This window comes from Miniopterus natalensis, chromosome 20, assembly GCF_054644295.1.
Source record: "Miniopterus natalensis isolate mMinNat1 chromosome 20, mMinNat1.hap1, whole genome shotgun sequence".
In the NCBI taxonomy this organism is placed as follows: domain Eukaryota; kingdom Metazoa; phylum Chordata; class Mammalia; order Chiroptera; family Miniopteridae; genus Miniopterus; species Miniopterus natalensis.
In genome coordinates this window covers 27361253-27373513 of record NC_142100.1, presented here as the reverse complement: position 1 = coordinate 27373513, position 12261 = coordinate 27361253, and the positions used below count along the sequence as shown (strand labels likewise).

Genomic DNA, 12261 nt, shown 5'->3' with positions numbered 1-12261 from the left:
CCTTTTAGGGCACCTGGACGCCGGGCTTTTACTGTTATATGTCCAGTGACTGGTCTGCCAGAGATGCAGTTCTATCCGTCTCGGGGCACCGGTCCAAGCGTGCTGGACAGTCTCCCTAAACCCTCACAGGCCAGGGGAGGCCAGGCACTCAGGGGACAGACAGCACCTCGCCAGCTGGACCACGGCGTCCAGCGCCCAGCATCCAGCGACATGGACCATGGAAGACATTCCCAGCTGTGGACTCACTCGGGGCTGGGGTGCCGGCCACGGCCCACGCGGCTGAGGGCAGCCCTGCTGGTCCCGGTGGCCTCCCCAAGCTGCGGAGCTCTGAGCACTCAGGATCTCGTTAGCGAGGAGCTGGGGACACCCAGCACTGCCCCCAGTGCGGACTGGAAAACATCACCTGCTTCCCTGATGCACACACACCTGGGGCGCTTTCTTCCCCAGTAACTTACAGACCCACACTGTGGTCACTAATAACAGGGCTCCTGTGCGTCCCCTTTTAGCGAAGGTGAACTGGAGGGGCGGTTACTGTAGGCCAGTTTTTTGTTCTTTTTTAAAATGTTTTTATTGAATTTAAGAGAGACGGAGAGAGAGATAAAAACATCGATTGGTTTCCTCCAGCAAACCCCCTCCTGGGAATCGAGCCTGCAACCCGGGCATATGCCCTTATGTGCCCATCCGCTGGGCCCTGCTGGACCAGTTTTTATGTCTCACCGGCAGGCCTGGGGCCAGCGGCATGGAGCGTGACCGCCCCCACGTGGCTTGTGGGGGAATCATCCCGCCAGCGAGCGGCCCCTGTATTCTGGGCACTGAAGGTGAACAGGGCAGGCGGGGTCCCTGCGCCACAAAGGGTACATTCCAGTGGACAGTAGATACTTGGAATCATGCCCGAAGCCCCCGGACAGGAGCCTGAGCCCCTGGACCAGGGCTGGGCAGGCGCTGGGTCACCTGTCTTAGAAGGATAAATGAAAATAAAAAGGTAGTAGGGCTGGTGAAACCGTCCTGCGAGGCTCCTATGCAGGTTGTTGGATGAGATAAGGCCTTTGGCGTGTTGGAGAGAAGAGAATCGTCCTAGTGATTTTCCAGACTTGACTGACAGGTGATTCTGGGGGACGTTTTAAATCAAAGATTTAAAAATCAAAGAGCCCGTCCTCTGAAGATTCGGAATCACAGAATATGGGGTGGAGCCTGGGGATTGTTATGTTCGACGATTGCCTGCGTGGTTTAGAAGCAGGGAATCTGAACATGCCAACTGTTAACTGAATCACTAATCGAACCTCCCAGCAAAGGGAAGTCCAGGACGGGATGGCTTCCACCGAACACTTAAGAATGAACACAGTCCTTCTCAGATTTAAAAAACACACACACAAAAAAACAAAAGAGGCGGGAACACCCCCAAACTCTTTACCCTACTACCAACGCTGGGCGAGGACCCTGCGAGAAAAGAAAACGACAGGCCAGTACCCCTGGCGAGCACAGATGCGGGAACCCTCGGCGAAATATTAGCAAGCCGGGTCCAGCAATGCGTTAAAAAGATCACACGCCATGACCAAGTGGGATTTGTTCCGGGGAAGCAAGGTTGATGCAATATCCGCACATCAATTAACGTGATACACCCCACAGACCAAATGAAGGGTAAAAGTCACATTACTGTATCAACAGATGCAGAAAGAGCATTCGACAGAGTTTATGACAAAAACTCAGCAAAGTGGGAGTAGAGGGAACATAGCTCAATGCAACGGAGGCCAAAGAAGTTTCTTTCTGCACCCAGTTTGCTGGCCCTTGCGATCGGACTGAGCGTTGGATTTTGTGGGACGCTCACTATGGTCCCACTGGGACGACCCTCGGAGTTTGCCTGCCGCCTTGAACAGACGAAACGCAGTGTTTGAATGTCCTGTCTAATCATTGTCACTGTGCCGTCCCCTGGATTGGTTTTGGTAGATAGACACTAATATTATTAGGGGTCACCGTTTTCCTATTTTGCATGCCTTGTGGTTTTTTTATTGGCTGCAGAGCCCCTCAAATTTTACACTGTTGACTGCTGGATACTCCTGTATCCTATAAATATTCTTGAGCTCTGCTCTGGGGTATGTTATTTGGAAATAATTTTTACCCCTGCACATCTTGATTTTAAGCTTTTAGGTGAGATTAGAGCGGCTTTTAGGTCTCAGTCCAATTCGGCACCGTTTCTGAGGCCAACACTTTGGAGTGCTTTACTTAATGCCCATAAATTAGGACATTTTCTTTCTGGCTGGTTGCAACAGGAACTGTTCCCAGCCCTGTGTGTGCTCTGAGGTTTGTTCTGTCTAATCCTTTCGAGTGGTTCTTTGGCTCAGATGGTTTCCTCAGATGCACACACCAGGACTCAGATGAAGACCACAGGACTCCCTGCAGATCCACGGCGTTGCCCCGTGCAGCCCTGGTCCAGGACTCTGACCTGTACCCTCCTGTCACTTCTGCTCCCTTGAACCCCAAGTCCATCCCCTCAACTTGAGGGGCTGCTGGGCTCCACCTGGACACCCTCTCCTAGCCACAGCCTGGAAACTGTCTTCAAGAAGAAGCTGGAGTATTTGAGGGGCTCACCTCATTGGTTTCTATCTCAGAGTTCACTGTTTTTCATTGCTTGGTGTTCAAAAGTCTTGAAAACCATGGTTTTATCTATTTTGTCCAATTTTTACTTGTTTCTGTGTGCACGTGGAGGGGTGTGGGAGAGAATCCAGCTGCTGTCGCTCCTGTCTGGCTAGAAGCCAAAGTCTAGGCTTCTCATTACATGTAAATAAGTGCCTTTTATTTAAGCCACTTCAACTTAGATTTTCTGTCGTGTACAATAGGAAAAGTGCCCTGGCAAATACAGCCATCCAGGGAGCACAGTCCTGTTTCAATTTTGCTCAAGTGTCTTAAATTATGTCCATTGAAGACGCTCACGCTCACCAGCAATCTTTTTGGAAAGCCAGTACTTCTGGTAGGAGGGAGGCCCTGATGCAAATTGTTTCTGACTGCTTTCCCCCTAATCTGCTGGCTGGGGTTAGCCAGACTGAAAACAGCAAGTTAGGTTGGAGGCAAGGAAAAGAAACGGTCAGAAATTTTGGGAGCAAATAGTTGATAGAATGAGGCACCTGGCCTGGGTGGGGAGGGGGGTGAGCCATGTTGTGTGCGTGAACGTTCGTGAGAAATAAAGAGCTGGGAAGGCGACCGACGACTGGGCTCAGTCATACAAACGTTTGGCCCTACGCCGTGTGGGCCAAAACGTACAACAGCGGTAACGCCACGCAGCCCACACAATACCTCCCGACAAGTGCAGCGCCCGCTGACCTCGGCACCACGGCTTGCTCCAGGCAGGACACGGATGGGCGTGTTGTTTTCAGGCCTTCAGGGACCTGGGCCATCATGAGGTGTTTTTTGTGTTTTGCAATTTAAGTTTTCAATTTCCTTTCTTCAGAGCAGTCTTCTTTGGTTATCCCTACTTCCCTCCCTGATTTTCTCCCTACACATTCAATCCCAACCTCACTAGTCAGTATTTCCTGAGCTCCAAACCGGAGCATCACACAGCACGAGTCCTTGAAACGGGGGTCGGATGGAACACCTCACTCTGAAAACACGAACTGCGATTTTACAAAATCAGCAGCAGCAGGGGGACCACCTGATAAAATGCTTAGTTGAGCACGTGCCAGTGTCTTTGTGTCTTGTGTAAGACCGAATGTCAAAACTATGTGGTAAGTTTTCAAACCCCTAACCTGTTAATGTACAAAGTATATAGCTTTTTTCACTTTGGGGGTAAAAAGCAAATGTTACCCAGAATTGCCCACCAGTTGGTTCCCTCTGCCAGGCTGGCCTCGGTGTCTGGAATAAAGTCTTCTCCTGGACGATCAGGTTTCCCATGTCTGCTGCCTAGAGAATCACCAACATGACCATCTCACCTGACAGTTCTATAAACTGATTGGTGTTGAATTCGTATAGGAGTAACTAAATAGAAATACAGCTCATCCCTCCTTGGGAAGGCGTCTTAATTTCTTACCCCGTCCAAACAACACACCTATTTAGAGTAGCCGAGATAAATCAACTTCAGTGTCCCTGGAGGGATAGGTAAGGAAAATGTGGCACATGTACACAATGGAGTATTACTCAGCCTTGAAAAAGCAAATGGGAGATGTTGGGCAAAGGTAGTTTACTATGCAGGATAAATGGGTCTGGAGAGCTAATGTACATGCGACTATACATTAATAGTACAGTAATGCCCCCTTAAAGGCAGGGGATATGTCCTAAGACCCCCAGTGGATCCCTGAAACCACGATACACCAAGCCCTATAGGCACGTTTTTTCCTATAACACAGAATAGTTTAATTTATAAATTGGGCAGCTAGGTTAATAACTGGTAATACAATTAGAGTATTGTTACGTGAACGTGGTCCTCGAGGCATCCAATTGTACTTCACTCACCTGTGACATGTGATGAGGTCAACTGAGGTGAGTGATGCTGGCGCTGAGATGTAGCCTTAGGGTGTCGGGGGGTCACTGAGCCACCAAGACTGACCACTGGTAAGTGAACTGGGTGGGTGGCTACTTTATGTTGTATATTTGAAATCTGCCAAGAGAGTAATTTTATGTTCTTGCTACACACACAAAAACAACTGGGGTGATGGGTGTTGAACAGCTTGATTGTGGTAATCATTTCACCTAAACATCGTGCACTGTACACTGTCAAGTGGTTTTGTCAATTGTGCCTGAAGATGGGGGTGAGGCTGGTGGTTCTGAAGGTGGTGCTGGCAGTTTTAGTTGATGTGTTTGTTGGATGAACAGGTTGTCATGACCATGGTGTCCGCCCTCCTTCTCCAGAACACTGCGCTGTGGAGAGTGGACTTGGAGGGCCAGGGCTAGACTGTCACAGCTCCCTGGGCACCCACTCTGACCCTGCATGGCTCCAGCTGTGCTCAGCACCAAATCTGTACACAGGTTTCAAGAAACCCTATCCAAGAGCCCCCACTTCCCTCTCCAGCCACCCTCAATCCAGGTCTCTGCCCACTTGCTGTCCCTTTGCTTCAGGTCAAACCAACGTAATTGTCACTCCACTGGCCTGACACGTCATTTCCTAAGACAGTCATGTTTTACCAAAGAAACCCAAAGTCCCCATTGCCTGCGTTACTTCAGGCACACACGATTAGCCATGAAACCAGTCCTGAAAATCTCTGCTCCTCACTTAGGTTATTTTGACGTCGACAAACCCAAGAACCCAGCCTGTAGGAGCTTTTAAATCAAAGTACTGGCCACACATGAGGAAACTGCTTTTCAAAAACAGTAAGATCCTTATTGGATTTTACCAGTGCTCTTTATCTCTGAGTTTTGCTTTATTGTGAAATATTTCAGCAAATGAAGGAAAGACTGCCTACCACAGACATGCTGCAGTTGACTATGCGTCTCCTGGGTTTGCGCTAATCCATTACTAGGTCACAGCAACCTGATGTTACCCATGTAAGGCTTCCAATTCGAGGTTTCCATTAGATACCAGGCTTCAAGAAGCTGAGGGCAAATTTCCCCCACTTGTATGAACCAAAGAGAAATCTATCCCCCAAAAGATGCTAGTCTGGGCTATTGAGCATTTCACAAATACTAGAGATTCAGAAAAAATCCAAGCAAAGCAGAAGCAATATATTTTGCAGCAATATTTTCTTCCAATGACTTGTAAATTCTCTCCCACCCCATAGTAAACAAGCAGCTTCCAAAACTTAAGGGTTACATTTAAGATTCAGAGTATCTGCCACACTTGCATTCTACATACAAACACACACCCCCTACATTAAATTATCTGGAAGGTTCCGTTCGGATTTGGGGAAGAAACGCTCTGCATCTGGTTCTGAACTGAATACAGCACAGCATATGCAGCAGTTTGTAAGGGAACTTCCTGATGTTTACTCGACCTTAATAGAAATTAATTCTATCCTTTGTACCTTATTTTCCCATATACTTAAGGGGTCCATTCCTATCTTTTTTGGCAAGAAATTAAGGAAAACTGGACAGGTAAAGAACTTTGGTAAACGGAACTAGAGCAGTACTTATATGAGCGGAACAGCTCATTCTTTAAAGACTCCTAATTCTACAGTACAGTGTCACCGGGATCAAACTTAGGCTAGAGCCAATTCATCTTTAACTGTGGAAGCCGCACAACGGTTACTGAGGAGTCAGATCCACTTCTCCGCTTTGGCGACTGCCTGGCTATTTGTCTATGTTCCTGCACCACTCATGAAAATCACTCAGAAAAAAACCCATTAGAGCTGCAGTCACGTAAGCCCTTCGCTTCTGGCATCTTTAGAGCTCGAGAGGAACTTGAAAAGAGCCGGTAAACATGAAACACCTTCCTAGACTATCAACTCTACACTAACATCTAACAGTAAACAAAAGGCAAATAATGTGTAACTTATATTCATTTTTAACAAGAGAGACTGCCCACAAGCTCCTGCTATTATCTGTAGGGTTCCATCTCACTTTGAAAGCTCTGTACCAGCGTGTGGTTATTTTGTCATAAAATAAAAGCAACTCTAGTTCTTGAAGTATCTCTGTGAAATGCCTAAAGCTCGCAGTACTTTATTCTGGCAGGAGTGTGCACCTTGAACAAGCTCTTCCCCAGGTGGCACAGCCTGGCCAGGAGGCAGGTGGGTAGGTGTTATTTTAGCTTATTTGCATTGACAACATTTACATCTCTTAACTTACCAAATAAATACTACCGATCTGTCATTTCATTTGTGTGAAATGCTTTGAATATACAAAAAATAAAGACAGGAAAAAACTTAAGGTAACAGACTTCAAATTAAGTGATAACAGTAAAGGCCATCTAAACAGTTAAGAGCACACTTTTCCTTGTTAGTAGTTTTAAAATGCTGATTAAACAAGGATCTCACTTGCTTAGATATTTGAAATACAACTTTATTCTGACTCTGAACGAAAGGAGTGGGAATGACAGTAACAAACAAGGTTCTCCACTGAGGGTGTTGCGACTGCAGCATTCTTAGAGCTGAAACTCAACAAGGAAACAACTGCGTTCCAAACAGCTAAATATGTAAGGTCCAAAAAATGAAGGTATTTTAACTGCCACATTCACTCCGAAGCCCATTCATCTCTCAGCATCCCAAAGATCAAGCACAGGTTCTGCTTAGCTATATAATAAAGTGGCAAACACGCGGCACCACTGACATCACAGGACAGTTGCCTATAAAACTAGACTTCTGACGCTGGCTCCAGCTCCCTCACAGGTCGTCGTCCTCGTCGGGGAGCGCGGTGGTCTGAGCAACCTGGACAGACAGACAGGACATTGTAACACTCCAGGCGGAGGCCGCCAGGCGCGTGGCACTCTAGCAGCACCCCCTGAAGTGAACACACACACACACACACACACATACCTCTAGATCATGCTCATACTGTGCTGCCAGGGCCGGGTCCATGACGACCTCTGGTGGGGCAAGAGCGGGCATGGCGACAAACTCCAAGTTAGGGTCGCCAATGAGCTTCCTAGCGAGCCAGAGAAAGGGCTTCTCAAAGTTGTAGTTACTTTTGGCAGAAATGTCGTAGTACTGTTAAAAACAGAAGTAAAATTACACTTAGTTATTCCAGGGGATGTTTCAAGCTAAAAGACAAATTTCTTTCAATCCACACATTTATGAATCACTTTAATGGACCTACACTCTAATTTTATCTAAGGGTCATAATTCAGTAAGTTTTAAGAAACAAACCTGAAGATTCTTCTTTCGGTGGAAGACAATTGATTTTGCCTTAACTTTCCTGTCCTTAATGTCCACTTTGTTGCCACACAAGACGATGGGGATGTTTTCACACACTCGTACCAGATCTCTATGCCAGTTAGGCACATTCTTGTAAGTAACTCTCGAGGTTACATCAAACATAATAATGGCACATTGGGCTGAAAGATGGATTTACAGTCGTTAGTACATTCTAGGAATTTGCCACATGGGTGAGAAATACTAAGAACTATGAATTCGAACTCAGTCTCAGGCCAAACCCTAGGTCATCCAGATGTCTCTCAATTCCAATGTCTCTTCCAATTTAAGTATCTTAAATCATTGCCATAAACAATAGTTTATAATTCCTCTTTATTTTACATGAAAGTGTGAAAGAACAGTTTCCTATCAAACCTCTCCCTGCGATGTTTCATCATTAGTTCTGTCTCATCCCCAAGAGTATCCAAAGTAGACGAATGATAAATCAGCATCCCAGAGAATTCACCCCCCAACACGAGGGTCTAGGAATCCATTATTTAAAAGGCGCTTGAATGGCTGAATATGTTAGGACATTTTATGTCTGTTTTTAAAAAAGTCAGGTGAGTCTATAGATGTTGACCCGTAGAGATAGCTGCAACCCAGTAGGAGAACAAGCCAGAGTATGTACGGCATAACAGATTTTTAGCTAAAGAATTTGTATGTATGAAAGAAAGCTAAAGACATGGAAGGAGCCTCACAACTTCTTGTCAAGAGATTCCAGGAAATGAGTGTTTTCTCTGGTCATCTCTGTTTGGTACAACAATGAACACTTATTTCCTTTATAATTTTTTACACCAAGCATTTTGAGAAAAAAATTAATTTGCAAAATTTAGTGCAATTAAAAAGCAATCAGCTAGTCTTACTCAACATCTGTGAAATAGAGACCCTCGCCTAGCTCCCAGGAGCCAGTCTGAACAGTGGGCAGACTGTTCACTGTCTTTTTAACGGAGTGGGTAAGAAATAGTCACCAGTAACCACCAACATACACCCAAACTAAGCTTCCGAATGTGGAACTATGACAACAGCTTGTCTGTTGACTATTGTTTTTAAGCTACACACTTCATTATGTCAATTTTTCCCAAAAGTGCCTACTGGGCGACTGCATGCAATCAAATGACACAAACTTTTATAAAAATTTTCTCCCCTCCCAACGCTGGCCAACTCCCTGGAGGCGGCAACTGCACAATTCCCAGTACAGCCGGTACTCAGCTCCCCGTTCACTGGACTGGAACCCAGGGTCAGCAAAGCAGCAGGGAGGCTGAACTACAACCCCCCGGAGCCCCCCGGCCGCGCACCAGGCACCCACCTTGGATGTAGTAGCCGTCTCTCAGTCCCCCGAACTTCTCCTGGCCCGCCGTGTCCCACACGTTGAACTTAATAGGCCCTCTGTTGGTGTGGAACACGAGGGGATGGACCTCGACCCCCAGGGTGGCTGAAACACCAGCAGCTCCGAGTTAGCCACGCGCCCCACGCCGCGCGCCCCGCCAGCCGCCCCGCGCCCCGTCTCCCCACGTACCTACATACTTCTTCTCAAATTCACCCGTCAGATGGCGTTTCACGAAGGTCGTTTTCCCAGTCCCGCCGTCGCCAACCAACACAAGCTGTTGGGGAAACGTTTCTGAAATGAGGCCCCCCCAAACGCGTACCCCCTTCCGGTCCCCAGAACCGCGGTGCTGCCAGGACTTTCTGGAACCCACTTCCCAGGAGGAACACAACTTCCACCATCCCTCCCGCGCCCTGCAAACAAAGGACCTCGGGGAAGGGGCCCCGCTCCATCCGCGTCTGCGTTTGGGGGGCTCCGGAGGAGCTCCCGCAGCCGAGGCGCGCGGGCCGCCGACAAAGCCAGCGGCGCCCGCCCGCGGTCCTAGAGGGAGCCCGGGCAACAAAGGCGGGGCCGACGGGCCCCCCGCGTTCCGCGCCGACCGCCCGGCTCCCGGGGACGACATACTTTGAACTGAACTTGGGGTTCTCCTTGGGCGGCCATGGCGATGTCGCTGCAAAGCAGAGAGGAAGGGGTCAGGCCCGGCGCGCGCGGGGCGGGCGGCGGGGCGCACATGGCGGGCGGGCCCACGTGCGCCCACAAAGGCCGGCGCCCCGCGCCCCGTCCCTGGCTCGCGCGGGCAGGGCGGCGGCGGCGGCACGAGGGCGCGCAATGGCGGCGGGTCCCGCCCGCTCATTCAGCGCCCGGCTGGCCGCGCGCCCGCCCGGGAGCCGCTCGGAGGCCGGGGCCGCGGAAAGCGCCTGGTCACGCGGCCGGGCCGGGCCCCGCACCCCGCCCCGTCCTGCCGGGCCCTCGGCCCCGGCCCCGCCGCCCGCCTGCCCTTCCCGGCCCGCCGCGCTGGGCCCCGGCCCGCGGCCTCCGCCTCCGGGGAGAGAAGCGCCCGCGCCCGCCGCCCGCCCAGCCGCCGCCTGGGCCCGGAGTAACCGCCGCCGCCCGGCCGCCGCCCGGCCCGCCGCCGCCGCCGCGACGCCCCGGCCCCGGGCCCCGACCTCGGCCCCGGCCCCCGGCCCTCGGCCCCCGGCGCGGCCCCGCCGCCGGCACTACCTTCCAGAAGCGTCTCCGGGGCCGTCTGACTGGGAGCTGGAAAGATGGCGGAAGAGCGATTCAAATGCCCGGAGACGCAGCCGACGCCGGCGCGCGCTGAAGGGGGCGGGACAACGGCGCCGCGCCGCTCCCACGTGGCCTGGCGCGCGCGCGCACGTCCGCCGCGGGCCGCACCCGTCTGCGGGGCGCTCAGGAAGAGGCGGCGCGGCGGGCGCGCGCACGCACGGCGGCCGGCGAGCCACGTGAGCCCTGCCCGAGGCGGGGTCCCCGTGCGCGCATGCGCCGGCCGCGGGCGGCGCGCCCCGGGGCGGCTGCGGTCACAGAGGCGGGAGGGGTCGGCCCGGAGCCCCCGGGGCGGGAAGCGCGGGGGCGCCGCCCACACAAAGGCCGCCGCACAGACGCGGACGCGGCAGCCACCCCCGGCGCCAGGGCGGGCGCGGTCCGTGGAGACCTGGGGGTAAAGAGAACGGACCTGGTGGCCGTTCCCGCGCGCGGGCGCGAAGCCGCGTGCGCTTCAGCCTCGGCAGCCACCCCACGTGCAGCCCTGGGGGCTGCCCCGCAGTGTTAGGGTCCAGCCTGCGGCCTGAGGCTCCGGGGTCGCTCGCTCCTGGGACGCCCGCCTCCCGGGGTCCTCGGGCTGCAATACCCCCCCCCCCCCCGTCACTCTCAGCCACGTGGCCGAAGGGCGCCCCCCGGCTCCCATCCCGCGTCGAAGGCCGGCTCCTGGCACTGCCAGGGACCGCCACAGGCTTTCAGCTGCTGTCTTGGTCCCCTCCCCAAGCAGGCACCCAGGGGTGGCACCCGCGAGCCCCGCGGGAGCAGTCGCGGGCCTCGGGAAAGGCCCACGGGGACCCCCCCCCCCGAGGAGCAGGAGCGCCCCAGTGACCTAGGACTCGGCCGCCAGTCCTGAGTGCGACGAGGCAAGTCTGTTGGGGGCCCCAGTGACGCAAACTGGGCGCCACACACCTGCGGGCCTGCGCGCTGGGGACTCCGGGCGAGGCCCCCCCAAAACACCGAGCGGACCCACGCGCGGCCGGCCGAGGGGTACACTGGCCCGGCCCCCGGGGGAGCGGAAACCCGCCGCACGCTCGGGGCCACAGTTCGAGCGTGGGGAGGCGCCCGGAGGCCCACTGGCGCGCGAGCGCGAGGAGACGGGTCAGTGCTGGCCGCGGCGTCGGGGTCAACGGAGCTGCCCACGATGTCCAGCCGGGAAATGTACCAGCAGAACCCGTCGTATCTGCTCTGTGGGGGACCCCACGGCACTTAGCAGAAAGTTCACCTGAATCACAGGGTCGGGCAGGCCCCAGAAGGGTAATGTTGAGAAGAGCACGTTCAAGGCGGGCGGGATAATGCTTCACTTAGCCGAACGCTGCGGAATGTGGTTTTATACAGAGAAGTTACATGCAGGAACCACTTAGGTCTATTTCTCATTACTCCTCACTGCGAACATGTCCAGCGCAGCCCGCTGGCAGTCACGGGTGGGACAGGCGAGCTCCGTGGGAGGACGTGCATCTCGTGTCCCATGTCACGTTGGGGGAGTCTGGTCTAAGAGGGTAGAAAACGTCGTCAGGACACAAGTACATAACGGGACATAACAAGGCTTCCCAGAGGTTGAGACAGGCCTGGGACACTTTCTGTCTATCTCTAGATATCTACATACTTATATTTACTTCCAGATCTAGATCTAGATCTAGTACCTATGTAATATAGTATAGTACCTATGTAGTATCTGTATCTATATGTGGTGCTTATCCATACATAGATATAGGTACTTATATGTGGCTACATACATAGATATACATACTTATGTGTAGCTATATAGATACATACATATAGATACTTATGTGTGGCTATATAGATACATACATACATATACTTATGTGTGGCTATATAGATACATACATACATATACTTATATGTGGCTATATAGATACATACATAGATACTTAT

At 52.2% G+C, this 12261-nt stretch overlaps 1 protein-coding gene across 1 annotated transcript; it reads right to left on the bottom strand.

Moving 5' to 3' along the window:
• Positions 1–6897: 6897 nt before the first annotated feature.
• Positions 6898–10398, bottom strand: RAN (RAN, member RAS oncogene family). Its single transcript, XM_087828390.1, has 7 exons — positions 10312–10398; positions 9715–9760; positions 9283–9367; positions 9073–9198; positions 7722–7909; positions 7392–7562; positions 6898–7283 (listed from the first exon to the last, which is right to left on the bottom strand). The coding sequence occupies exons 2-7, from the start codon at positions 9748–9750 to the stop codon at positions 7239–7241; spliced, it is 651 nt and encodes a 216-aa protein (XP_087684516.1). The 5' UTR covers positions 9751–9760; positions 10312–10398; the 3' UTR covers positions 6898–7238.
• Positions 10399–12261: the final 1863 nt, after the last annotated feature.